Source organism: Vigna unguiculata, chromosome 4 (assembly GCF_004118075.2).
Source record: "Vigna unguiculata cultivar IT97K-499-35 chromosome 4, ASM411807v1, whole genome shotgun sequence".
NCBI classification, from domain to species: domain Eukaryota; kingdom Viridiplantae; phylum Streptophyta; class Magnoliopsida; order Fabales; family Fabaceae; genus Vigna; species Vigna unguiculata.
Window position 1 is genome coordinate 7,410,147 of NC_040282.1, and position 27,423 is coordinate 7,437,569.

Here is a 27,423-nt window from a genome sequence, read left to right on the forward strand (position 1 = left end):
CAAATATTTAGATTTCTAACTTTAGAAATTCCTAATACAAGATCCAAAATAAGAAACGAAGAACATAGATAAATACCTCAACAATGTTCCAACGAGGTAACTGCTTCTTGAGCTTAACCTTGTACGGTTTCAATTCCAGATCGAACCTCTGCAACTTTTCCTTCCACCACAACAAAATTTTCCATTAAATCAAGAGACCTTATGCTAATGAAAATGGATAATGGATAGAGCAAACTAGTAGCAAAATCAATTGATTTAGGGTTCCAAAAATAGTGAAAGAGGAACGAAAAGAAGAAACTATACCTTCAAAATGTGAATCTATGACAAAAAACATGAAGTTCGAATGATGTTTTCGATTATCATCTTCAAAGGAGGTAACCACAATTCTCAACTATAAGACTCATTTAGACCCTTTAAAGTTAAACTAAGACATGGGCTTTCAATGTAAATACATTTAACATCTCAATATAAAAAATTTAAAGTTTAATTATATAAAATTAAAATAACATTAAAAATTGTGACAATCAAATAAAACTAACAGAAACAGTAAATATTTGTAGCATTTTATTTAGCTACAAAAAAAAATCACTAATAAAAAATATTTGTTTTGTAGTTAAAAAGACTAAAATTATAATTTAATATTTGATAATGTGATAACAAAGAATCATCTATATCTATCTATCTATTTATCTATATCTATTCTATCTATTCTATAACAATAAAGGGGATTTCTCTTTTTGTGTCCACATTTCATAATACCTGTTTTACCCTTAGTTATTTTAAAAATTAATTATTAATTATTTTATAATCTATCTATCTATTTTATAACAATAAAGCAATAAATGGGATTTCTTTTTTGTGTCCACATTTCATAATACCCGTTTTACCCTTAGTTATTTTAAAAATTAATTATTAATTATTTTAAAATTTTTATAAATAATTTACTTTTAATCATTTTTCTACAAATCTCTTTTGTCTTAAATCATTATTTAAATTTTCTTTTTACATATTTTTTTAATTTTATATTTAACAACTATTTTAAAAATTATATATTTGTTATTGATCTTAAATTACTTGAAAATTAAAAAATGCAAATACACATGCGCGACAATGTGTGTTTACTAGTGTTAGTAATGGATAAACTACGCTTATCATTGTTTGTGATATAAATGTTTTTTATTTATTTTAAAATGAATGATTGAGAGCATGAATTCAGTTCAAAATTAAAATTGTTTACTAAAATTTCTAATTATTACTATTTATTGATATTAATAACAAGGCTTAATAGTTATTTTTGTTAAATGATTTTTCCAATTTTATTTTACTATTTATTTTTTAAAAAACGAAACAATATCACCTCTTCATCAAGTCTTCCGATAACAATTATAATAATTTGGTTTTGGCGTACGCTCACAGCGATGGTCACGTCACAGAAACCATTACCCTCTCTTCTCACAATTCAGATCCTCGTTTTTGAACCTTCAAACCCTTCCCTCAAATTCACCCTTTCATTTCGCTCTTTCTTCAATCGTCCTTCTTTGTTTCTGTTCGCAATCCCAATTGGTATGTGATTCAGAATCAGAAGAAAATCGAATGGTTCTTTTCTTCCTCTAATCGGTGAAAATGAAGGCAGGGAGTGCTGCCAAGTTGATCGTCGACGCTCTGCTTCAGCGCTTCCTCCCTCTCGCACGGCGTCGTATCGAAACCGCTCAAGCACAGGTATTTGCATCAACACCTCTTTTCGCTCTGAAACCAACTTTCCAATTTCGGGGTTTGAATTAACGGCTATGATGGGGATTCACCGTAGGATGGGCAATACCTGCGACCATCTGATCCTGCCTACGAGCAGGTCCTCGATTCCCTCGCAATGGTCGCGCGCCACACTCCTGTTCCTCTGTTGGAAGCTTTGTTGAAGTGGAGGGAGAGGTTAGGTTAATTAACTCTTCCTCTATTTTCTTTTGGTTTTTCACTTAATCTTAATTAATCAGCCCTTTTTTATTTTTGTTTTCGGTATGTTTTTTTTAACATAGCTGGTATAGTTTGGTTTAGGCTGAAATGCACTCTTGCTCACCCTTTGATAACTTAAAGTATAAAAAGTTTCACTTTGGTTTTGAGGTGTCTGTGACCAATTGGGTTTTGCGTCGACGTCTGTCACGCTGTGTTTGGATAAAAGTTAAGTTCGGCGTAAACTACATTTATGTTAAAAGACAAAGAGTATGCTTGAATTAATTTCTCCATAAGTCCTTCTAGGAAAATGAAATAAGAAGGGAACTTAACTCATGTGTAATTTGTAAGCTAATTTGTGGAAGCTCTAATTTTAACAAATGCCTAGACTAATTTTATGGAGAAACTTATTTCATATTTTCTTTTCTTTCTCCTAGAAGTGTTCACAGAAAAATTTACCCAAAAATATTTATGGAGAAACTTATTTCTCTTAGTTTGTGCATTGGAGAGTGTGTGTGTCTCCATTTGAGAAGCTTCAAACTGCAATGCAAGCACTTTCAGACTTTACCATCTGTCACCAAGTTAGGGTGTGTCATGAAACTAATTTGATTTATATCAAGTTTCACACTTTCAAGGCATAAACGGTTTAACAATGTTTGGTTTAAAATAAAGTTTTGGTTCTTCATCTTAAGTTTTTGGTTTCATTTTGATTTCACTTGGTTTAAAAGATTTTTCTTTTTTGGGTCTTTTGAAGTGTCTCGCTGAGACTGTCCAGGTCATTCCGACAGTCTCTTACACTGATGCTATCAATTTTACTCGACATAACATCTTTTACATTCAGTTTGGCATGTGTCACCAACTAAGTGTTTGTGTGTGTGGACTGATGGAGCGGATCTTGGTCTGACATAGGCGCTTTAAAAGACCAAAAGTGATAATCTTTAAACGAAAGGGACCAGACTAAAACAAAAAAATGTACAAGATACCAAAAGTGTTTTTTAGTCTGGTTTATGATGTGAAACTTTGCTTATACTTGTACATTTCCAACCCTGTTGTTGTTAAATGACTCACTGAAATGTTTACTATTTTTACTTTTTGTAGTGAATCTCCCAAGGGTGCCAATGATGCATCAACATTCCAAAGAAAGGTTTGTGTGCAATTATTTTGATAGGTTAATGAATGCTTCTATAATTTAGAGTTTGGCATATTTGCTTTGGTTTTGTTTTCCGAACAGTGGTCAGTTGGTTTGGAGGTTTATGATAGCGTGTTTTTTGTTGATTTCAGCTTGCAGTAGAGTGCATTTTTTGCTCAGCATGCATACGCTTTGTGGAGTGTTGTCCACAAGAAGGACTTACTGGTTTGTATATGTGATTGTGTTTCTTTTGTCTTGAACATATGATGGGCATTAATTATTATTTTTTTACTTATTGCCGTCGTTTGTTTGTTGTTACAGAGAAACTGTGGTCTGGGCTCGAAAATTTTGTTTTTGACTGGTTAATAAATGCTGACAGGTATTTCTGTTGTTGATGGTAATAGGAAAACTTTAGTATGTTCATAGTTAGTGAAAATATCTTTTTAATAAAGCAATTGGACCATTTGCAATAATTGATGTCTGAATTATAAGATATAGGGTTCTCCTAAGAATTACTTTTCCACTTTTTTCAGTTCATAATGTGAATGTCTATCTTAGGTTCTTAATTGCTTAAGATTTTCAGTATTCAAGATTATTTCAATCTAAATCCTAACAGGTTACACTTTTTCTACATTGGGGCTCACGTTTGTGTAGAATGCTTCAGTAGTGTGAAAAGAAAGAAAAGTCAGATACATAAACTTTTGTTTCTCTCCAAAGATTGTTAACCATTGGTTCTGGGAAGTTATCTGAGCATTTAGATAGTTGGAGTCATTCTAAAACACTGTAGCCTAATATCAATGGCACATTCACTCAAGGATCAATCAAACTTATGTAGAAATTCATTTTGATGTCAAGCTGAAACAAAGTCCAGTGGAGAATAGTTGCAATGGAAAAGAAGAGTTAAATAGATGTCATTTTGACAGTGTCAATATAATCTTGGTTGCAGATTTGTGTGTATCCTTTGGCAACCAGGCGAGCTTTATAGCGATCAATGTTACCTTTAGGTCCTCTTTTTAGAGTATACAACTATCAACACCCAACAATTGATTTCCCAATTAGGAGAGGAACCAGGTCCAAGTACCACTACTTTGAAGGGCATACATCTCATCCCGAGGTGAGATAAAGCTTCACATGGAGACTTAGAAATAGGAATAACGGGAACAAACAAGTATATTATATGGGGAAAAGTCTATGATAACTAAAGTTTGATGAAAGATACCATTGAATTACAGGAATTGCTGAAATTGGTTAGGCAAATATTCACAAGTATTGTCACTACATAAAGCATGTATGGATATGCCAAATCTGCTTTTATTTCATTTAAAAATGTTTGAAATACAGAAAACACTCCTGATTGATTCTTTATTAACCAAATCCAAGTACATCTAAAAGTAATCATCAATAATGGTAACAAAATATTTAAAACCAATGGCAGTACCAATGTTGCAAGCTTGTGTTTGTGAACCATTGACAACAATTATAAAAGACAAATTAGCAACTATTACTAGATATTTGATCAATTAAACCATAGTCAATAACATAGGGATCAAGAGAACGAGATTGAGACAGACAAGCACATTAATTACCGATGTGTGCCACTGAAGTGGTGTTACTAGCTGATTGACATGTCGGACACCATTAGATAAATTCTTCAAATGTTGCTAGATCAGCCGATAATGTAGGAGCAACTAGTGACTCAATACCAACAATATGACGAGAAAAGATGGGAGAATCTATTTTGGAGGTTGATGTAGTGTTGGAAGACATTTTTTTAATAATACTACACAACTATTTATAATTATATCATTGTTCCACTATTCCTATACTTGTTTATCCATTCATGCTGTTGGAGAGTCAATGTGTGCAAGTCCCATGTCTTGCATTGGATCCTTACATCCTACTGCAGCCCTTAGCCGAGCACCCATGTGAACTCGCATGTAAAGGAAAGTGGAAGCTAGAGTTGAAAGGGCTTCATCTCCCCAAAGTTCTAGGTAGAGGCATGGATACACTTTTCAAAGTTGTACCTTGACAAGTTCCACAATGCGTTTGGTAGTCATTATTGCAAGAACAAAAAGAGATTCCCTAGAACAACTTTGCACCAACCCATTATCAAAGGACAAGGGGTTTTGCTTGTAGGCTTGTCAAGTTCATTAGACCTCTATTGATGAATGATATGATTAATTCAAAGCAAAGGAAGTGGTAACTCTCTGGTATAGGGGACGCTATAAAAAGATAAGCCCCTTGGACTAGTACTTAATATTGCACAAGCAAGTATATGATGACCCTAAATTACATCGATCCTTGTATCAGCCAAAAAACAATAGGTCTTCTTTTCTACAAGGGTAGGTTTTGAATTGGAATGCTCATAAAATGGAAAAATGTTTTGGTAGAGCATTGAACATTGCAATGTTGGTATCACCATGTGTTTGCACATGGTATAATGGTAGAAGGCCATGATATCAATTGATAAAATCTTGAGAGAAGCACACCACAGAAGCTAGCTATTGTAGTTGGTGAGCCCAAGACCTTATAAACTCCGGACTATAATCCTATACTTCCTATGTGGGACTCAAGTTCCATGCCTTGCAACTGAATCCTAATATAAAGTAAACATAGCTGAAATGTCCATGTGGTGTCTTATGTCTAATAATTTTAGAATCTCGGGCAACTCTTCTTTTTTATTTGATTTTTGGAATGCTCAACATTGGATGTGTTTTAATATAGTTAAGCTGAATTATAGATAGAAGTGCATATGAATTTAGCGAGTTGAACATTTGAAGCTTGAGTCTGGCTTGTGAAAAGAATTGGATATTCCAGCTTAAGTCATCTATTTAAATGAGCTTAAATGAAAGCTTGAGTTGGGCTTGCAAAAAAGGTTCGAGCTTGTCGTTTCAGCTCATTTATAACTTAATTATTTTTACTTTTTATTTTAACATTAAGTGAAAAATAATTAATGAAAGGTATTTTTACAAAAATTAGCAGAATGATATATGTAAAACTGTTTTCATAAAAATTATATTGTTTATATAATGTGTATATGCATATAATATATGTATATATGTGTGCGTGTGTGTATACATATATATATATATATATATATATATATATATATATATGTATGTATGTATGTATGAACTGTTCAATGGTCTTTCGTATTGAGCTTTTAAAGCTTGAACTCTACTCATTTAAATATTCAAGCCCATTATCAAGTTTGAGTTCTTTTATAAACATGAGTTGAATGAGTAATTGACGAGTTGAGTCCAAATATTTCATGAATAACTACTCATTTATACCCAAAATTACATAAGAATATTTTGAAAGTGTTGTTATATCTATTATTATACAGACTAGAATATGGTTTCTTAGTAGCAAAACATAAAGATTAATAATTAGGTTTCCATAAACTTTTAATTCTCTTATTCTTCTATGAACTTCGGTGTGAACTCTTGTTGCAGGGTTGTTAGCCAGGTTGAATATCCCTCACTGGTTGATCTGAGGGGGCTTCTTCTGGACTTAGTTGCTCAACTCTTAGGTGCTCTGTCCCGTATCAGGTATATCTGATTTATCAGGGTTGTATATAAATTATCCAGTATGATTGAAAATTATTTGATAATTATGTTGTTGACTCATTTAATGAGTATTTCTTCATATCAGTCACATATACAATTCTTTCTTTAGGAATTTAAGTTTCATGCTGTCTTGTGCCTTTTAAGGGTATGTATTGTTCTCAGTCCTGACAAATGTAGACTGTGGGTGCTATCGGAGAAATTCAATTGTTTTATGATTTAATTCTTGGTTGGTGCCTTATGCCTTTATCATTTTTCTCTGATTTCTTAGTTGACGCCTTCAATACTAGTTTTGAATAAAACAAGGCAATGTATAGATTCTATACAAAAAGCAAATCACTAGCACTTAAATTTTCTTTAGACGTGTATCTGGTGCTGTCTTTGCTTGTTAGAATATATTTTATTTGTGACTTTGTATTGAGATAACTAGTGTTCTATCTGTTCCTGACTTTCATTTGTTGAGTTTGTTGCAGTACCACAACAAAAAGTATATGGAGATATTTTTAGAATCTAGTTATTTACCAATTTAAAAAAATGAATTTTACACTTCAGTTCTCCATTTCAGGTGGAATTCTGTCTCCCTAACTATTAAAGTTTTGTAAATTTGAGATGATTAACTTTGGTTATGTTTGTGTGTTAAATTTTAAAATTTGGTGGGTGATTCTGGTTCAGTTCAAGTGGGATACGGATGATGTTGTTGGGTGATTCTGCCTCATCCCTTTTTACTATTGTTCAGTTAGCCATAATTGTGTTGCTTTTGTTTCTCATCGATTTTTTTTATTTATTATTTCACGGTATTGCTTTTCTTGTTTTTATAGGTTTAGTTCGGTTACTGAGCGTTTTTTCATGGAACTCAACACCCGTCGAATTGATACTAGTGCTGCTAGAAGTGAGACACTAAGTATCATTAATGGGATGCGCTACCTGAAGCTTGGGGTATGTGTAAAAATTAAATATTTCATGTAAGGTATTATATGGTACTAGTATTATTTAAATATAAGCTTCATCTCAGGTTAAAACCGAGGGTGGATTAAATGCATCGGCATCCTTCGTTGCAAAAGCAAATCCTTTAAACCGTGCTCCTCATAAACGGAAAAGTGAGCTTCATCATGCTCTTTGCAATATGCTTTCAAACATCCTAGCACCTCTTGCAGATGGTGGGAAAAGTCAATGGCCACCTTCTGGTGTGGAGCCTGCACTTACATTATGGTATGAAGCTGTTGGACGTATAAGAGTTCAGCTAATGCATTGGATGGATAAACAAAGCAAACACATAGCGGTAAACTGTTCTCTTATCAATTTCAGTATTTTTCCTTGTTTTTTAATGTTAATTTTGCTTAAGTTTTTATTTCGTGTTATCATCTAGGTTGGGTATCCATTGGTAACTCTTCTTTTATGTCTTGGTGATCCTCAAATATTTCACAACAACTTAAGTCCTCACATGGATCAACTCTACAAACTTCTTAAGGTATGTTTAAATTCAATTGGCACATTGTTTGATTACATTTGAATTGTGGCTACACGAACAATATACTATGCATGGTAAGATGCTCATGTTTCAGCTAAGTATTACTCATGATTGCTAAACTTTTTGCGACAGAATTTATTTATTTTTTTAAAACTGGTTTTGTTTGCATTCTTTTGTGGTGGAGACTCTACATTTACTAGAGATATGACCAAAGTATAGTATATAAGAGGGTACGAACCACACTATATAGACCGGTTTTGTAAGAAGTTAGATTTAAATTCCACTTTCTAAGATGGTATGAGAGTCTATGCTAACAAGTTTTATTAGACCTATTGTATCACATGCTATCTTATCACTATAGATACCCGCAAATATCTTGTTACATGTTTCATATATCTAGTTTTCGGTGCAAGGGGTGTGTTGGAGAATTCACATCAATTAGGGAAATGACCAAATTATAATAGATAAGTGGGTGCAAAACTTACTTTACAAGCCATTTTTGTAAAAGATTGAGTTAAGTTTAAAGTTCACTTTTCAAGACTTTGTTTAGTGTGTGTTTGTATGGGGATACTTATATTAAATTTACGTTTTTGAGATTAAGGTTTTATTTTATTCAATGTGGTGTATCAACATACAAAGTTTCCTTTGATGAATTAATTGTAGCGCATGGGTCATACATTCATATTTTAAGTGAGAGAAAACTCATATTTTTGTTTATTTGTATTAGCAATCCTTTTTTTATAGCCGAGTGTGAAAAATTTATAATCTAATTAGAAAAGTTTTTGTGAAGCTTTTGTATATTATTTCATAAATAACTAGACCAATTTATAGAGTATAGAAGAAGTTACAAGAGTAACTAACTAATGAGTAACTAACTAATTAATGCCGAGTTGACTGGTAGGACTTGTGCATTATTGGGAAGCGAGTTTAAGCCTAACTTATCCTCACATAACTGACTTGAAAGGTGAGGTTTGCCCACATTTATACACTATAGATTGGTCTTATTTCTAGTCGATGTGAGATTTCCAACTTATCTCTCACACAAAGACATTGACATCTTGCGCGTAGAATTAGATATTTGTGGGTGGTTCGATAAAGGGGATATGATAGGCTCAACAAACCTTACTAGGATAGGTTTTGATGCCAACTTGAGATGAATTCAAAAGAATAGAAAATGAATTAGAGAGCTTGATTCCCCCCTCTTAGGTCCTCATATTTATAATGACATTGGTAGTTAATATACAATGGATGATTGGAAAGAGAAAAGAATAAGAAAGGTCATATTTAGAGACTAGGTACAATTCAAAGTACATAATAGCTTTTCAACAAAGTCTAGTTAAGATTACCTATTCTATCAAGCTCAAGCGGAGAGTCCAACCCAAAAGACTAGTTCATTATGTGGGAGAACGACAAGTCTTAAGTACCACATCAAATTCCTCATCTTACTCAATGTAAGACTCTTTCATTGCCACTCCTTTTAAGGATTGGTGTCCACAACAACTTCATTCTATGGACCAAGACCCAGTGGTAGCCCTTTTCACTTTGATAACTTTACTCATCTATCAGTATTCAGTTTGCACCTAAATTCAGCCTATAGGTAGCCTTTTATGTGGCCCAATTCTCAATGAAAGTACCAATTGTTAGGACTTATGCACAAGAGGAGAGTTCAATGCAAAAGACTTGTCCATTTGGTAGGAGAGCCTCAAGGCTTAAGTGTCACATCAAGTAGCTCATCCTACACAATGTGGCAAAAACCAATCAGCTTACAAAGATAAACTGTTAAAGATACTTGAGAAAGATGCAAAGGAATTAGAATGAATTTGAAAGTGTGTATTTCCCTCTCATAGGATTTCATATTTATAATAACTTTGGATACATAAGATACAATGTATGAAAGGTAAAAAAAGAGAATTGGATAAGATACATCTTACAACTAGGTCCAGCACAAAAACACACAACACCTTACAATAAATCCTATTTAAGACTATTTTTTCTAACAAAGATAACTAATTATGTTGATGTGGCTGAGAGCCAATCAGCTTACATAGCAAAGGAGAACTCTAATACCCTATTACTTCACCAGAAACTAAGGATTGCGAAGAACTCAAAACCTTGAGTTTGACTTTGAGATGAGTGAATTGAGTTATGACAAGCGGCTTGGCTAAAATATTAGCAACTTGAGCTTCAACAAGCACATAGGAGACAACTAGAGACTTGTCGAGATATTTTTCACCTGCAAATAAAATGTCCAGCAGCTCCATATGTTTTGCTATGTAGTGCCAGACAGGACTGTGACTCAAAGCAATGGTCCTTTGGTTGTTACCTATGAAGTCCAGACAAACTTAAAAAATACACTGATACGATATGACACAGACATGGCATTGGAGATACGGCTAAACTTAAAAAATATGCGCGGCGATATATCCTTTAAGATGTCTTAATTATTATATTTAACAATCTAAAAAAAATGTTTATAATAAATTAAATATAAAAAATTAATCTTAGTTTACTTAAATTATATATATTTATTTTAATTTTATATAATAAAAATAAATTAAATATAAAATTTACTTAATATATACAAATTAAATAAATAAATAAATTAAAATAATTGATTTAAATTAAAAAGTAAAACACATCACAAAATAAAAATTAATTATAATATATTATATATTTTAAAAATAATATTAAATTATTAAACTATGTAATGCTATGTTATATTTTTAATTTTATATTGTAATAAATATTTTAATATTAAATTTTTTAAATAAAATTTTTAATTTTTTTGTTTTTGTAATTTTTGTATTTAATAACACTTTAATTTATTATTTTAGAAAAATATTTAAGTTATAAATTTGTAACTTTATATTCTGTAATTTTAAGAAAATAAAATAAAATATAAAAGTGTTCTCAAATTAAAAAAATACATAATATAATAGTAGTGATATAATTATGTAATAAATTGTGTTTAAATTGAAAAAAAAATTAAATTCAAATAGAAAGTAATAATGCATATGAAAAAAAAATATAAAACTAAAAAAAAATCAAAATTTAATAAAACATTAAATTATTCAATTAATAACTTTTCCATAATCTTCTTCCTTTATTTCTTGTTTCTTCTTCTTTCTTTCTTTTGCAACTCTGCAACTCTTTTCCCCGCAAAAGTTGCAAAGCTTTGACCAGTTCACCATCGAATCAGTTCTGTGTCCCACAATTGAGCCGTATCTCCTCCACTGTGTCCAATAACAGGGTTGTGTCTACCCAAAGAGGCGTGTCCGACACAGTGTTGTTCACGCTCTTGTTGAGTGTCTGTGTTCGTACGTGTTGGAAGCGGGGAAGCACGGCTTCTGAGCCACATTGGAGCTTCACAGGTTGTTATAGATGACTGGTCTGGGAATGCTAGTTTGAAGCTCATGAAGAAGAGACTATACCCATGGAACATCAGAAGCAGCCATAGCCACTTCCTCTAGTCATTGGTGGTGCAACTAAGGTTTGCTTTCTTTTCGACCAACAAGAAATCAAGTTAGAACCAAAAAATAGATATGCCCCTGAAGTGCTCTTTTGTCATCTACATCATATGCCCAATCAACGATTGAAAAGATTGGGCTTATTATTTTGTGCCACCAACTATCAACCACCCACAAATATCTAGTCTCACTCAAGATATTCATTGTTCGGCTTGAGGGGGAGTGTTGGAGATCTCATATCAACTAGAGATAAGAAAAAATTACAGTATATAAGTGGGAACAAAATCTTACCACACAAGCCAATTTTGTTAGGTTGAATTAAGTATAAAGTTAACTTTCTATGAATAAATAATGTATATATTGTATTTAGACTTCGTAACGGAGGTCATCTTGCTATATTGTTTTTGGGGTTGACAGCTCCATGCTGCTATATGTGATTTACTACTTAGCTGTCTGAATCTTGAAATCCTGAATATAATGTTTGCTTGTAGTGACGTGATTAAGTACTATAATTAGGTGACCATATTAATGGTACATGTTTGTATTTATCATATTTGAATCGTTGATCCTTATGTATAGGAATTAACTTGAGTTACGAGAAGATATTATTAGATGCTGTATTTATCATACCTAAATCATTGATCCTTATTCATTATAAGAATCAACCCTTTTGAGTTACAGCAAGATAGTATTACAGTTTAGTAATTGATATTAAGATATTGTATGGATATTATGCTGTGATTATTATTTCTAGGATGATGGAGTTCTATATAAAGTAAGCTCTTGTACTTGTTTAACACTAAGAAATAATAATCAAAGTTTCTGTTTTCTTCCCCCTAAATCTCTTTAAAGTAACTCTACATGCTGTAGTTACAGGACAAGCATAACAATACTGAAAAGTGGGGCAGCTAAGTGCATTTGAGAATCTGTGGAGTGAGAAAAGAAGAGAGAAATCCCTGATGGAAAATCATCTCATTCATTAATTCATTGACCATCTACTGAAGTATACAACTACAGTTAAATATTAAAATAGACAAGCCATGTGAGATACCAATGGATAACCTCTAAAATCAAGGCTTTTCATTTACCAAAATTATATAATTCATATTAATACTTTTATTACTTTGCACATGTATTGTAAATTTTCCTAATCTGTCCGACATAATCCTCGTTTAGGATGTCCTGAAATGCATTTATTCCAAGGAATAGGCAAGTCAGAGAAGGGTGGGTAAAATATCCTTCTCTTTCCCTTGTGAAAACACAGATAGTTTTTTGCTACTCTTTAACTCCTAATATGTATAAAGGGCTAACAAGAGCGCATAGTTACTTCATTATTTCTGCCCTTTAGGTTTTTTCTATTTGTTTTAACTATATAAAGAATCCATTCTGTTGTTGGTCATGCAGGATAAGAATCACCGATTCATGGCTTTAGATTGTCTTCATCGTGTTTTAAGATTTTACTTGAGTGTCCATGCGGCAAACCAGGCCCCAAATCGGATATGGGACAACTTAGACAGTGTAACTTCACAACTTTTAGCAGTTCTAAGAAAAGGATTGCTTACTCAGGATGTTCAACATGATAAACTGGTTGAATTCTGTGTAACTATAGCTGAACATAACCTTGATTTTACCATGAACCATATGATACTAGAATTACTCAAGCAAGACAGTCCCAGTGAAGCAAAGGTTATTGGTCTTCGTGCATTGCTTGCCATTGTCATGTCACCTTCAAGTAAGCATTTTGGTTTGGATATATTTAAAGGTATAATCAATCACATGCCTAGAATAATTGTACATTGTTATGTTTAATTGAAGTACATTTTCAGAGATTTATTTTCTTTAGTAAAACATTGACAGTTTTGTTGAATGAGCAGGTCCTGATATTGGCCACTATATTCCAAAAGTGAAAGCTGCAATTGAGTCTATATTAAGGTCATGCCATAAAACTTATAGTCAAGCACTTTTGACATCATCACGTACCACAATAGGTAATTACTTCTATTATATGCTAGCTGCATTGAAGGTGTTTAAGTATAAGAATTACAGTGTGAACGCTGAATCAAACCTCTATTTTGCGGAAAACATATTTGTCGATGACGCACCGATATTTCAATTTGTGTCATATATACGTATCTGAAAAGTATTTGATATTTTAGGATACTTTACTAATACTTATTAATGAAGTGTCTAATTTATAAAATACTAATACTTTTATGATGATAATAATTTATAATTTTTTGTTTTGACAATATTTTATACATGTTATTTTAGTATGGATTCACACAATAACAATTACATAGTTATCATGCTTTTAAGAATTTTTGTACATTTTCTCAATATGCACAAATTCTTTGAATTCTTGTACAATATTTTTCTCTCACTTTTCTTCTTTTTCTTGCATGGTATTGATTTTTATCAACGTAAGTTAACTTTGCAAGTACTTTTGGAACACTGCTGGACTTGATAAAGTACAAGCAAAAATTGAAGAATACATATTGTTTAGATTTGAGGAATTGAAGTCATTTAGTCTTTCCACAAAGTCTGAGTAAATTATATGTGAAATAAAGATATTTTCAGACTGTTCTGCCTTTCAGTACGTTCATGCCTATAGGTATTACAAAATATAATAGGATTGAAATTATGCAAACTGGAAAATACTACTCATTTCCTTAGGATGGGTGTTCCTTTTGTAATTACTTTTTTTTTCAAATTTAGATGTTGTATTTTGTTAACTATTGAAATTCTGCATGACACCCTGATGTGTGAAGAGAAAGTATTTTCAGATTGGTCCGCCTTTCAGTATATTTCTATGCTCACTGGTATTCCAAAATATGATAGGATTGAAACTATAAAAACTATTTATTTGTATAGAATGGGGGTTTCTGTATTTGTAGTTTTTTTCCTTTTTTAAAGTTGAAATGTGTATTTTTTTAACTAGTTTAGTATTGAATTTCTGCTTGCCATCATGATGACACCAGAAGAATTCTGTTGTAGATGCTGTAACCAAGGAAAAGTCTCAAGGGTATCTATTCCGATCTGTGCTGAAGTGCATCCCAGATCTAATAGAAGAAGTTGGGCGAACTGATAAAATTACTGAAATAATACCACAACATGGCATAAGTATTGACCCCGGTGTTCGAGAAGAAGCAGTGCAAGTACTCAACCGAATTGTGAAATACCTACCACATCGTCGTTTTGCAGTAATGAAGGGAATGGCCAATTTTATATTAAAACTTCCTGATGAATTTCCTCTTCTCATTCAAACATCGTTAGGACGCCTATTGGAACTCATGCGCTTTTGGAGATCTTGTCTAATAGATGATAGGATACTACTTGATGCAGATGGAACATCTTTAGGGCATGAAACTGAAAGATTGAGAAAGTCTTCCATTCAACAATCAGGCGAAGCAATTGAGTTTCGTGCATCCGAAATTGATGCAGTTGGCCTCATATTCCTTAGTTCTGTTGATAGTCAAATTAGGCATACAGCATTAGAGTTATTGCGTTGTGTTCGTGCATTGAGGAATGATATTCGGGACTTGAGGATACATGAGCAATCAAATGTCATGTTAAAATATGAAGCTGAACCAATATTTATTATTGATGTTCTGGAAGAACATGGGGTACACTTTTGCCTATATTATTTTTATAGCTCACTTTTGTTAGAATGATATCTTGTGTTGTTATCAGCTGCACTCATATTTTATGCATTTTTTGAGTTGTATCTTGTCATATTCTTGGTCCCCTTAAAGATTTAAATTCCTTGGCATTGCAGGATGAGATTGTTCAGAACTGCTATTGGGACTCCGGGAGACCATTCGATTTAAAACGAGAACCTGATGCCATTCCTCCTGAAGTGACACTTCAATCTATAATATTTGAGAGCCCTGACAAGAACAGGTGGGCTCGGTGTCTTAGTGAGCTAGTGAAATATGCTGCTGAACTTTGTCCTAGCTCTGTTCAGGAAGCAAAGTAAGTTTCTATCTTTTACCTTTTTCTGTATTCACTGAAGTACAAACTCTGTGGAGCTAAATATATTTAGTGGAAAATAATGCACATAGAGATCCAGATAGAAACCAGGAGACTGGTCTTTTGGTTAAGAAGTCAAGAACACATTAAATTTATCCACCCTTTGACAGATCCTACATTACTACTTTATCACTTATCAAATCTCTTTGCCTAGGGTAAGGACCTAATAAATTAACATAAGTGAACAACAACCTATATTTTTCTTTACAATAAAAGATGTGAACAATACTGAAATACAAGAAAGTAGAAGGAATTTGGAAGATGAAGTGTTTGTATTACTAGACGATATTTGTCTTTTGCAATTGGTGTTGAGTCAATTCGTGCAAAATCTTTGTATTGATCATTGGAATGGTATCATTCATATTTTGAGATACCTTAAAATGGCTCCAAGAGTAGAATTACTTTATGAAGATAAAGGGAATGCCCAAATCTTTGGATATTGTGACGTTGATTGGGTTGGTTCTCTTATGGATAGACGCTTTATCATAGGATATTGTGTTTTGCTAGGAGGAAATGTTATCTCTTGGAAAATTAAAAAATAAAACGTAGTTGTTTGGTCATATGCTGAAGTTGAGTATAGAGCAATGACATCGCTCACCTGTGAGCTTTTATGGGTAAAACAATTCTTCCAAGAATAAAATTTTTGTGATAACCAATTTGTTCTCCACATTGTTTCCAGTCTAGTGTTTCATGAGAGGAATAAATATATTGAAATTTATGGTCATATAATTTGAAAGAAATTGTTGTCCAAGGAAATTTGCACCGAGTTTGCCAGATCAAGTGATCCAGTTGTAGATGTACTAATAAAATCCATGAGAGAACCTCATATTGAATATATTTGTTCCAAGTTTGGCACACAATTTGTATGCTCCATCTAGATGGGAAGTGTTAGAATAAATAGTCTTAAATACAATTTATATGTGTGCATTGTGTTGCACCTAGTTCCTAAATATATTGTTTCAGATTCTCTTCTCTTCTCCCTCATATATTGTATCTGGTGTATATAAAGTTGTTAACATAGAGAAATTCACTCTCTAAGATTCGTTGTAAATTCTTTGTATTATTCTCGAGTATGAGCATTATGTCCCAACTAAATGCCCATATAGTAGCGTAGATGTTCATTGCCGTGAAAATTTAGCCTCTCCCATTGTAACAAAACTACTGCCCTATTATGTATGTAGGCAGTAGCCGAACATTGTAGGAAGGCATGACGAACCAATTCTGAACCTGGACCACAAACCACACATCTGGTTGTGGCTTGTGAACAGGCAAGATGTTATTGTAGTTAATAACTTCTATCACCCACTTCAATAAAAGATATGACCTAACAAGGGAAGGGAACTTTGGATTTCCACGAATCTCTAGAGTGTAGAATGGGTGACCAAAAGTGCTTATGTTGGCAAGTTATTCTAATGATAAACAAGGCTAGAGTCCTCTTTTGCTCAGGTTTCATATACACAAAAATATAGGAAATATCAGTTATCAGGCACCTGCCAACAGTTTAGGTAGTATTTGGGTTAACATATTTTGGGTTTATCCTAAAAATAGTTTGTTTCTCAATGAAGAAAACATTTTAAAGAGTTATTTGAAAAGTTAATTTTTTATTTTTTTTCTGCTTGAAATTCCAACTTTAAAATAAATTTTAACCAAAAAACAACAAAATTACCTAATAGACTTAACTTAATTTTGAAGTTCTTATTTCTGTAAAGAAAAAAATCGGGCAAAACACTGCACGATAAGAAAATCTTAGATAAATCATAATTATAATTAAATATTACATCGTAGATAAATTGTAATTAAATTTACTAGCCTTCAAAGTAATGATATATTTAGTAATAGGAAATTCTAAAATTGTACTAGTAAACTATTGTAATCATAGAAATAAGGAGCTGTTCCTATATAATTTGGAGAATATTGAAATAGGGAGTTGATCCTATATAATTATGAATATCTAGATTATATATGTATTATTAGGAAATTTTTGTTATTTATTCATGTATCATATCCTTGCTATTAGGAAATCTCCTCTATATATAGGAAATCTCCTCTACATATTGTATTGATTTTTTTTTTTCTCAATATAAATAAAAGCACCCAGGCTGGCTCAGAAAAAACACTCCATCTTAGCGCTTTTCTCTTCCCTAGAGTTTAACTTGGTATCAAAGGCATTCAAAGCCTATCCGAGTCAAGCTCGAGATGTTGAGTCCTTAACACAAATGGGGTGTGTTGGGGATCTTACACCGGCTAAAGATATGATCAAATTATAATATATAGGTGAGTGTAAATCTTACCTTATCTAGTCAGATTTGTAGGGTTGAATGAGCATTGAATTTCACTTTCTTAATATGGTATATGATCATCCTCATCCCCTTGTTCAAGAAATTGCATTTAAACAGTTAATATTAGATTTATTCAAAAGGGTCACCCACCATATTATCCATGTAGTAGACCTAATAGTGTTGGGTATGCAAAGGCATATAAGAAAACCTCTTATTTCCATCTTGGTTAGAGAAAGAGCCTGAAAAGAATATTTGAACTGGACACAATCCTTACTTTATAAACTAGTTCTATGGTGTTGAATTAAGCCTAAACTCACATTTTAAGAAGTAAACATATTTTCCAAAGAGTCTTGCAAGAAAGAAAAATATCTACACCCCCATTACTAATTGATGGAAAATGGTAAGAAATCTTAAATTCTATGACATACATAGAAATTTAGACAGTTAATGAAGCATGACAGTGGGCTCAGAAGACAGCAGAGAATGAAGCATGATACCAAGAATACAATTTGTAACAGATGTCAAGTTGATGTTGAATGAAAACATTGTGGCCTCAAAGGGAAGCAAAGACATAAAGTACACATTTAGAATAAGGTTAAACAAGGCATGGACACTAACATAGCTTTTGCGTTTTCATGAAACAAGATGTTGTCACTTGATTATAACATCTAGTTGGAAAAGGCATTGCTTTATATAATCTTAAAATATTCATTATATTTATTTTGGGACTTTTAGTACTCGACCTGCCATGCTAACAACAGTGCAAGGTCTTAGTAATTTAATCAGTAACGTTTTCACATGGGATCAATGGTATGTTGGTGAAGTCATGACAGATTGTGCGCGGGCCAAATCAGAAGAAGCCATCAAGTTATACAGTGTGAAATAGTGCCAAAAAATACCTAAAAGTGGTTTACCGAAAAACAGTGTCCTGTGGTGACCTGAGATGGGCACACCAAAGAGAGGCGGTGGTGGTGGAGTTAGGGTTAGATTTGTGGATGGTTGTGGTTGCCGGGAGACCATCTGGTGGTGTCTGCTCTTCTAAGAAAGGAGGGCTATAATACCACAAAGAGTTTTTCTATTGTTTTGAATTGTGTGTTAAACATATAAATCCTTTACTTATAATCATTATAATTAGGGAAACCTAGTAATGGAGAGTATCCTAATTCTAAGATCAAATCATATCTTTCACAAAAAGTTTCATTGAGTGATTTATCATTATCATTTTGAAGAGGAAAAAATATTTTTACTCACGTGCTTTGCTCCCCCCAACCCCTCTTCATTCAGTCTGTTTTAAATTTCTATCTAAAACTTGGTAATATCACTCAAATTTGGGCAGGAAAGAGGTCATGCAACGTCTTACTCATATCACACCTGCTGAATTGGGTGGAAAAGCTCATCAGTCGCAGGATATTGATAATAAACTGGACCAGTGGCTTATGTATACCATGTTTGTCTGTTCATGTCCGCCAGTTGCTCGAGAGTCTACCAAAGATCTTTACTATCTAATTTTCCCTTCACTAAAATCCGGATCTGATGCTCATGTTGTAAGAGCGACTCCCTTAACTTGTCAATTAGTCTATCTTCTCAAGCAGTCTATGTCAAAGGATGAACAGTTGCATGCGTACTTGATGTATTGTTTGTATATATTTCCATGTTTTCTAAACCAAAATCATTAAAAAAAAATCTGAGAATACTTTTTGTTCTTTGTCGTTTTTACCATATTCTAATATTTTTCGTGTGAAAGACTATTTTTAGTTCCTCAAGTGATTGAATGTTAAGAAAAGCCAATGAAGTCTGTAATTTAAATGAAGAAATTCAAGATAAAGTCGGATGTAAGTTATGCAGGCTAAAAGGCTACTCTATCATAATCTTTGTTTATTTTAATTATAAATACAATTTCTTGGTGACAGGTTTAAAAACATTTTACTTTTAAATATCAATTACCACTTATTCATTTAACCTATTTTGTGATCTCACTGTTTTCATTTGTATTTCTTCTTAGATGTAGGAGGGTTTGGAGATGTATTTAGAGTGGTAACTGTCTATAGTCTGATCTAATTTACCAGGTCCACATCATGATTAACACTGATAAACTATTCTCTATCTTTGTAAAGGAAGTTTATGCTTTAGTTTTGTACTTTCTCCTAAGAAATTAAGTGTTATGAACCAACAATCTCAAAAGCTTAATCTGTTAAGTGTTGACAAATGAAGGATTTCATATTATGTCTGGTTGATAATTATGTTGACCTTTGTGCTTTTCCAACAAAAAACTGTTTATATTTAGTCCCATTATATCCTAAATGGAAATGGAAATAGGATTCATGTTCTCATTTGATTTTTGGTTGGTGCGTAATGTTGTATTTTTTATGGTGGTCTCATTGGCCCAGTGGTTGATTTGGGATAATATCATAATACAGATAACTGCGTTCTACATAGTGGATAATATTAATGTCAGAATTTTGATTCCATTTCTTGCATTGGTTCCTGTTGAATACAATTTTTGAGGTTTCACAAAAAGTCTCTTTACATTTGCGAGTTGAGTCCATTGCTATGTGGAAGAGGTATAAGGAAGATTATTGACTGTTAATAATAGCAATTTCATTTATAAGGACATTTAAATTTCTGCTGCAAAATATTTTGGCCATCACTTTTGCTGTCTTTGTTTATTGCTGATAAGGTTTCTGATATAGCATGCAGCCACCATGGCTCTTGGCCGCTCACACTTGGAAGCATGTGAAATTATGTTCAGTGAACTTTCATCTTTTATTGATGAGGTTTCTTCTGAGACAGAAGGAAAACCAAAGTGGAAGGTATAGATTTGAATCTGTGAAATTTGTTTTATTTTTATCAGCCATTGATGACTTGAAGTAGGTAGTTACATAAATTATGAGTGATAAGTACAATATGATAGTTACAGAAATTAAATAATGAATTCTTAAAACCTTTCCAGCATATTTGAACAATATTATAGACAATAATTCATATTTACGTCCTGAAATTATCAAAGCTTTTGTCACACTATTGTATTAGCTGTTTTTTCTACTGGATGATTGAATTAGAGTTGGGCACTCACAATATATATGTATGTTTTATTCAGAGTCAAAAGGCTCGTCGGGAAGAGCTTCGTGTCCACATTGCAAATATTTATCGTACTGTTGCAGAAAATATATGGCCTGGCATGCTAGCACGGAAGCCAGTGTTCCGCCTGCATTATCTTAAATTCATTGATGAGACAACCAGACTAATCTCAACGACTCCTGAAAGTTTTCAAGACATGCAACCATTCCGTTATGCACTTGCTTGTGTTCTAAGATCATTAGCCCCTGAATTTGTTGATTCGAGATCTGAGAAATTTGATGTTAGAACTAGAAAGCGACTCTTTGATCTTCTTCTCTCTTGGTCTGATGATACATGCAGTACATGGAGTCTAGATGGTGTGAGTGATTATAGACGTGAAGTTGATCGTTACAAGTCTTCTCAACATGCAAGATCAAAAGATTCAGTGGATAAAATATCATTTGACAAAGAATTGAATGAACAGGTTGAGGCAATCCAGTGGGCATCCATGAATGCAATAGCATCACTCTTATACGGTCCGTGTTTTGATGACAATGCAAGGAAAATGAGTGGCCGTGTGATATCTTGGATTAATGGTTTGTTTTTGGAGCCTACACCAAGGGCTCCATTTGGTTTCTCACCAGCTGATCCTAGAACTCCATCATATACCAAGTTCCAGGGGGAAGGTGGTCGAGGAGCTGCTGGGCGTGACAGGAACAAGGGTGGCCATCACCGTGTTTCATTAGCAAAATTGGCTTTGAAGAATCTTTTGCTTACAAATTTGGACTTGTTTCCTTCCTGTATTGATCAGGTAATATTTCAATGCTATATTGTGCATTACATCCTTGGAAATATTGTTCCCCAACTGAAGAATTAGCAATGAAGTCTAATCATATACAAATAGTGATAGGGTGAAGATAATATTTAGAAGATATGTATTAGTGATGTAAATAGAAAATATTGCTGGAATATTTTCAGATATCGAAAGTGACTTTGTAAGGTAATCCTTTATTTCTCATAGTTTCCTTATTTCCTGTTTCAAGGACAGTGATTCTCCTAGAAAGATTGAATCAGGTAATATTTCAATGCTATATTGTGCATTACATCCTTGGAAATATTGTTCCCCAACTGAAGAATTAGCAATGAAGTCTAATCATATACAAATAGTGATAGGGTGAAGATAATATTTAGAAGATATGTATTAGTGATGTAAATAGAAAATATTGCTGGAATATTTTCAGATATCGAAAGTGACTTTGTAAGGTAATCCTTTATTTCTCATAGTTTCCTTATTTCCTGTTTCAAGGACAGTGATTCTCCTAGAAAGATTGAATCATGTATTTTTCATGACAAATTAATAAACCACTGTTCCTTTTCAACTATTAGAGATAGAATATACTTATGCTTCCTCAATCAATGAATCCATTTCTATAGACATGCTTGGCAAGCACTTCCATAACCTAAAACTAACCTTTGATGAAATGTTGAAAACAAGTTGCCAATTGGTGTACAAAGGCAGTTTCTATACATTGAAATTTGAGTGGGAAAGTAAAATGTGCCCAAGATAGGCAAAATTTTGCATTTCTCTTAGTGATAGGCTGTTAGAGAAAAGAAATGCGCAGGAAGTATTTTTTTTAATTAATGTAGAAATGTAATGTGGTATTAGAGACTATCCCTTTATTAGCATATATATATATATATATATATATATTATGCATTCATGATGATTTCAGCCCTCCATATCTCTGGTATGTGAAGTGATGACCTGTGCCACCTAGGCATACTTCAATGATAAGCCAAGACTTGATGACTATTTTAAGAAATAAAGCACATGAAGAACAGACCTAAGGCCTTATTTGGGATGGTTGAGTTTTCAGTTGTCCAATATATATATATATATTAAATTAAACAGTTCCATAAAAATTGAGCTGAAATGATTTTTAACTCAATTTTGCAACAGTTCCATAATGATTTTCAACATCAAGAATAAAGGATTTGTGAATTTGGTTTAGTTTTAAAAAATACATTCTCAACTCTAGAAAGTGACCCTTCTAATTGTTGTTGTTATCGTCCCTGCCAACACTGTCATCACCACTACCACTGCACCATCATCACTACCACCATTTATCACCAACATTGATACTTTTTCCTCTTGCACTGGGAGGACCATGATGGTTATTGCTACCTACCACAAACATTGTTACTGCCTCCACCAACACTACTACCACTCTTGCCATTGTTGTCACCATGACACTGCTAATGTTGTTGCCACCATTCTAACTAATTTTAACAGGATAGGTAGTTTTGTAAACTAATTATTTTGGAACTATAAAATAGAAGATAAAACTTAATATTTAAAACTAAAAATCACCCTAAACTAAAAACTAGTGGTAGTTTTAAAGAAATTGAAACTTACAACTAAAACTATCACAAACTGGCCCTATGGCCATATGGGAAGGAGAACACTAGATTTTAAATAGCAATTATTAATTTATTTTTTAAAAGTCTGTGCATAATCAACTTGATCCTCAACAAGGGTAGTCGATTAGCTCTCACCATTATAAATTGTGATGCCACATTTATCACCAAACTAAATCATGCCACCTCGTTTGGTCTTCATTGGCCTGGTGGATGCCCTATTTTTATGTGGTCTCCATATGAATGGGGGAGGAAATATCATTTTGTGTATGCAGTTTTTTTGTTAGATTTTTCCTGATATAATTTCCTTAAGCTTTGCCCTTCTGATCTTTGGATATCTATTAATTTTATCTATTCAATTTCCTGCTTTTGGGGTCATGCTTGTTTGTTTTGTCACACTGGTATTATAGCTTATACAACTTAATTGATCCCTGCAGTGCTACTACTCTAATTCTTCTGTAGCTGATGGATACTTCAGTGTACTGGCCGAGGTCTACATGCGTCAAGAGATACCAAACTGTGAAATACAAAGATTATTGAGTCTGATCCTTTACAAGGTGGTAGACCCATCAAGACAAATTCGTGACGATGCACTTCAGATGCTGGAGACGCTTTCTGTTCGTGAATGGGCTGAGGATGGCATTGAGGGTTCAGGAAGTTATCGAGCTGCCGTTGTTGGTAATCTTCCAGATTCCTATCAACAATTCCAGTACAAGCTTTCTTGTAAGCTTGCCAAAGATCATCCTGAATTAAGCCAACTTCTTTGTGAGGAGATTATGCAGAGGCAGTTAGACGCTGTTGATATAATTGCACAACATCAGGTCTTAACATGCATGGCTCCGTGGATTGAGAACCTTAATTTCTGGAAACTCAAGGAAGGCTGGAGTGAAAGGTTACTAAAAAGTCTCTACTATGTAACATGGCGGCATGGAGACCAATTTCCCGATGAAATTGAGAAACTTTGGAGCACAATTGCCAGCAAAAATAGGAATATCAGCCCTGTTTTAGATTTCTTGATAACAAAAGGCATTGAAGATTGTGATTCAAATGCATCAACTGAAATAAGTGGCGCATTTGCCACATACTTCAGTGTTGCAAAACGGGTAAGCCTATATTTAGCACGAATATGCCCTCAGCGCACTATAGATCACCTAGTTTTCCAATTGTCTCAACGACTACTAGAGGATAGCATCGAGCCAGTTGCAAGTAAGGGTGATACCAGTGCAAATTTTGTGCTAGAATTCTCTCAAGGTCCTGCTGTGGCCCAAATGACATCAGTTATGGATAACCAACCACACATGTCACCATTGCTTGTGAGAGGTTCTCTTGATGGTCCACTAAGAAATGTTAGTGGGAGCTTGAGCTGGAGAACAGCAGGTATGACAGGCCGGAGTGTATCAGGTCCATTAAGTCCAATGCCTCCAGAGTTAAATGTTGTTCCAGTAAGCACTGGGCGATCTGGACAGCTCCTTCCAGCCTTGGTTAATATGTCAGGACCTTTGATGGGTGTTAGAAGCTCAACAGGGAGTTTACGGAGCCGCCATGTTTCACGAGACAGTGGAGATTATCTTGTTGACACTCCAAACTCAGGTGAAGATGGACTTCATGGTGGGAGTGCTATGCATGCTGTGAATGCAAAAGAACTTCAATCAGCCTTACAGGGTCATCAGCAGCACTCACTTACGCATGCAGATATAGCACTGATTCTTCTTGCTGAAATCGCATATGAAAATGATGAAGATTTCCGCCAATACTTGCCTCTACTCTTTCACGTTATCTTTGTTTCAATGGATAGCTCAGAAGACATTGTACTAGAGCATTGCCAGCATTTACTTGTTAATCTGTTATATTCCCTAGCAGGACGCCACTTAGAGCAGTATGAGGTGGAAAATAATGATAGGGAGAACAAACAGCAAGTTGTGAGCTTAATTAAGTATGTACAATCTAAGCGAGGAAGCATGATGTGGGAGAATGAAGATCCAACAGTTGTCAGAACTGAGCTTCCAAGTGCAGCACTTCTTTCTGCCCTGGTTCAGAGCATGGTGGATGCTATCTTCTTCCAAGGAGATCTTCGGGAAACTTGGGGAGAAGAAGCTCTTAGATGGGCTATGGAGTGTACATCAAGACACCTTGCCTGTCGGTCACATCAGATCTACCGTGCACTACGACCAAGTGTAACAAGTGATGCCTGTGTCTCCCTTCTTCGCTGCCTCCATAGATGTCTGGGAAATCCAGTACCTCAAGTTTTGGGATTTGTTATGGAAATTTTGATGACATTGCAAGTAATGGTGGAGAATATGGAGCCAGAGAAGGTGATACTCTACCCCCAGCTGTTTTGGGGTTGTGTTGCTATGATGCACACAGATTTTGTCCATGTCTACCGCCAGGTTCTTGAACTGTTCTCTCATGTGATTGACCGTTTATCTTTCCGTGATCGGACAACAGAAAATGTACTCCTTTCAAGTATGCCCAGAGATGAACTTGATTCTAGTGATTTAGGAGAATTTCAGCGCACAGAATCTAAAAGTGGTTACGAACCTCTACAAGAGGGGAGTTTGCCAACTTTTGAAGGGGTTCAGCCCCTTGTACTTAAAGGACTTATGTCGAGTGTCAGCCACAGTGTTGCTATTGATGTTCTCTCTCGTACAACAGTTCATTCATGCGATTCTATATTTGGTGATGCCGAGACAAGGCTCCTGATGCACATCATAGGATTACTACCTTGGCTTTGTCTTCAACTTAGTAAAGACGTAGTGATAGGCCCAGTTTCACCACTCCAACATCAATATCAAAAGGCATGCTCTGTTGCTGTCAATATAGCAATCTGGTGTCGAGCAAAATCTTTGGATGAATTAGCTACTGTATTTATGATTTACTCTCGAGGAGAGATTAAGAGTATTGATAATTTTCTGGCGTGTGTTTCACCACTTCTATGTAATGAATGGTTTCCAAAACATTCAACTTTGGCCTTTGGACACTTGCTAAGGCTACTGGAAAAAGGACCAGTTGAGTATCAACGTGTCATTCTACTTATGCTCAAAGCTCTCCTCCAGCACACACCAATGGACGCTACCCAGAGTCCACATATCTATGCAATTGTGTCCCAATTGGTGGAAAGCACTTTGTGTTGGGAGGCACTAAGTGTGTTAGAAGCCCTTCTACAAAGTTGCAGCTCATTGACTAGTACTCATGCATATGAACAAGGTTCATTTGAGAACGGATTTGGCGGAACTGAAGAGAAGTTGCTTGCTCCACAAACCTCATTCAAGGCCCGAAGTGGCCCTCTACATTATGGCCTGGGATCAGGATTCAGCTCGGCTTTCACACATGGACAATTTGGTTCAACTGAGTCTGGGATGACACCAAGAGAGGTAGCCCTGCAGAATACTCGTCTGATTCTTGGTCGGGTATTGGACAGAAGTGCGTTAGGAAAGAGGAAAGACCAGAAAAAGCTAGTCCCTTTTGTGCCCAATATTGGTAACCCGTGATTGTATAATTCATTTTCTGTATATATTCTGTCCAAAGATGAAGTAGGGATTGCTACAGATAGACGTTGTACATACTACATAGGCTGGGCTGAGAGTTTTGTAACATTCTGTGTAGTTGTAGACAAATCATTTTGTTGTCAAATAGCATGCATAATTTAACTTCGATGGTAACACTTCAATGTTTCAGCTGTTCTTTCTTGCCCTATACGATTTTTCTTCATTTATTTATTTATTCTCTCTATAGTTATGAGGCGCATAAACTCAGCGAAGTGCACATGATTGGGAAAGAGAAGTATGTTTCTATTTGACTCTGCAACTAAAAAAAAAAAAAAAAAACTAGATATAATTTGATAAGTTGCTGCACAGTAGTTATTAAACATTCACACTGGATCGTATAAGCCATTTGGAACAACGTCATTGATTAGTTTTCCTCAACTATTTTTAAGGAGTTAATTAAATTAAATTTAAGAAATGTTTAACATTTGATGGTTTTTATATACTCACATTTAATTCAATGTGAAATCCCCAGTGATCCTAAGTTTTAGGTTGTAATATGTATTTTGCTTTAAACTAATTTA

General features: G+C 34.0%; 1 protein-coding gene across 2 annotated transcripts; it reads left to right on the forward strand.

Annotated features, from left to right (window-relative positions):
• Window positions 1-1,390: 1,390 nt before the first annotated feature.
• On the forward strand, window positions 1,391-27,050 carry LOC114181867 (protein furry homolog). Of its 2 annotated transcripts, none has more exons than XM_028068478.1 (17): window positions 1,391-1,719; window positions 1,808-1,926; window positions 3,043-3,088; window positions 3,226-3,298; window positions 3,395-3,452; window positions 6,529-6,624; window positions 7,458-7,575; window positions 7,652-7,918; window positions 8,006-8,107; window positions 12,979-13,336; window positions 13,449-13,562; window positions 14,569-15,197; window positions 15,350-15,546; window positions 19,219-19,426; window positions 20,573-20,692; window positions 20,980-21,750; window positions 23,795-27,050. In XM_028068478.1, exons 1-17 carry the CDS (start codon window positions 1,624-1,626, stop codon window positions 26,843-26,845), a joined length of 6,423 nt encoding a protein of 2,140 aa, XP_027924279.1. In that variant the 5' UTR covers window positions 1,391-1,623; the 3' UTR covers window positions 26,846-27,050. The 2 variants fall into 2 exon arrangements, with proteins under 2 accessions (XP_027924279.1, XP_027924280.1); XM_028068479.1 differs by having other exon boundaries at window positions 12,979-13,306.
• Window positions 27,051-27,423: the final 373 nt, after the last annotated feature.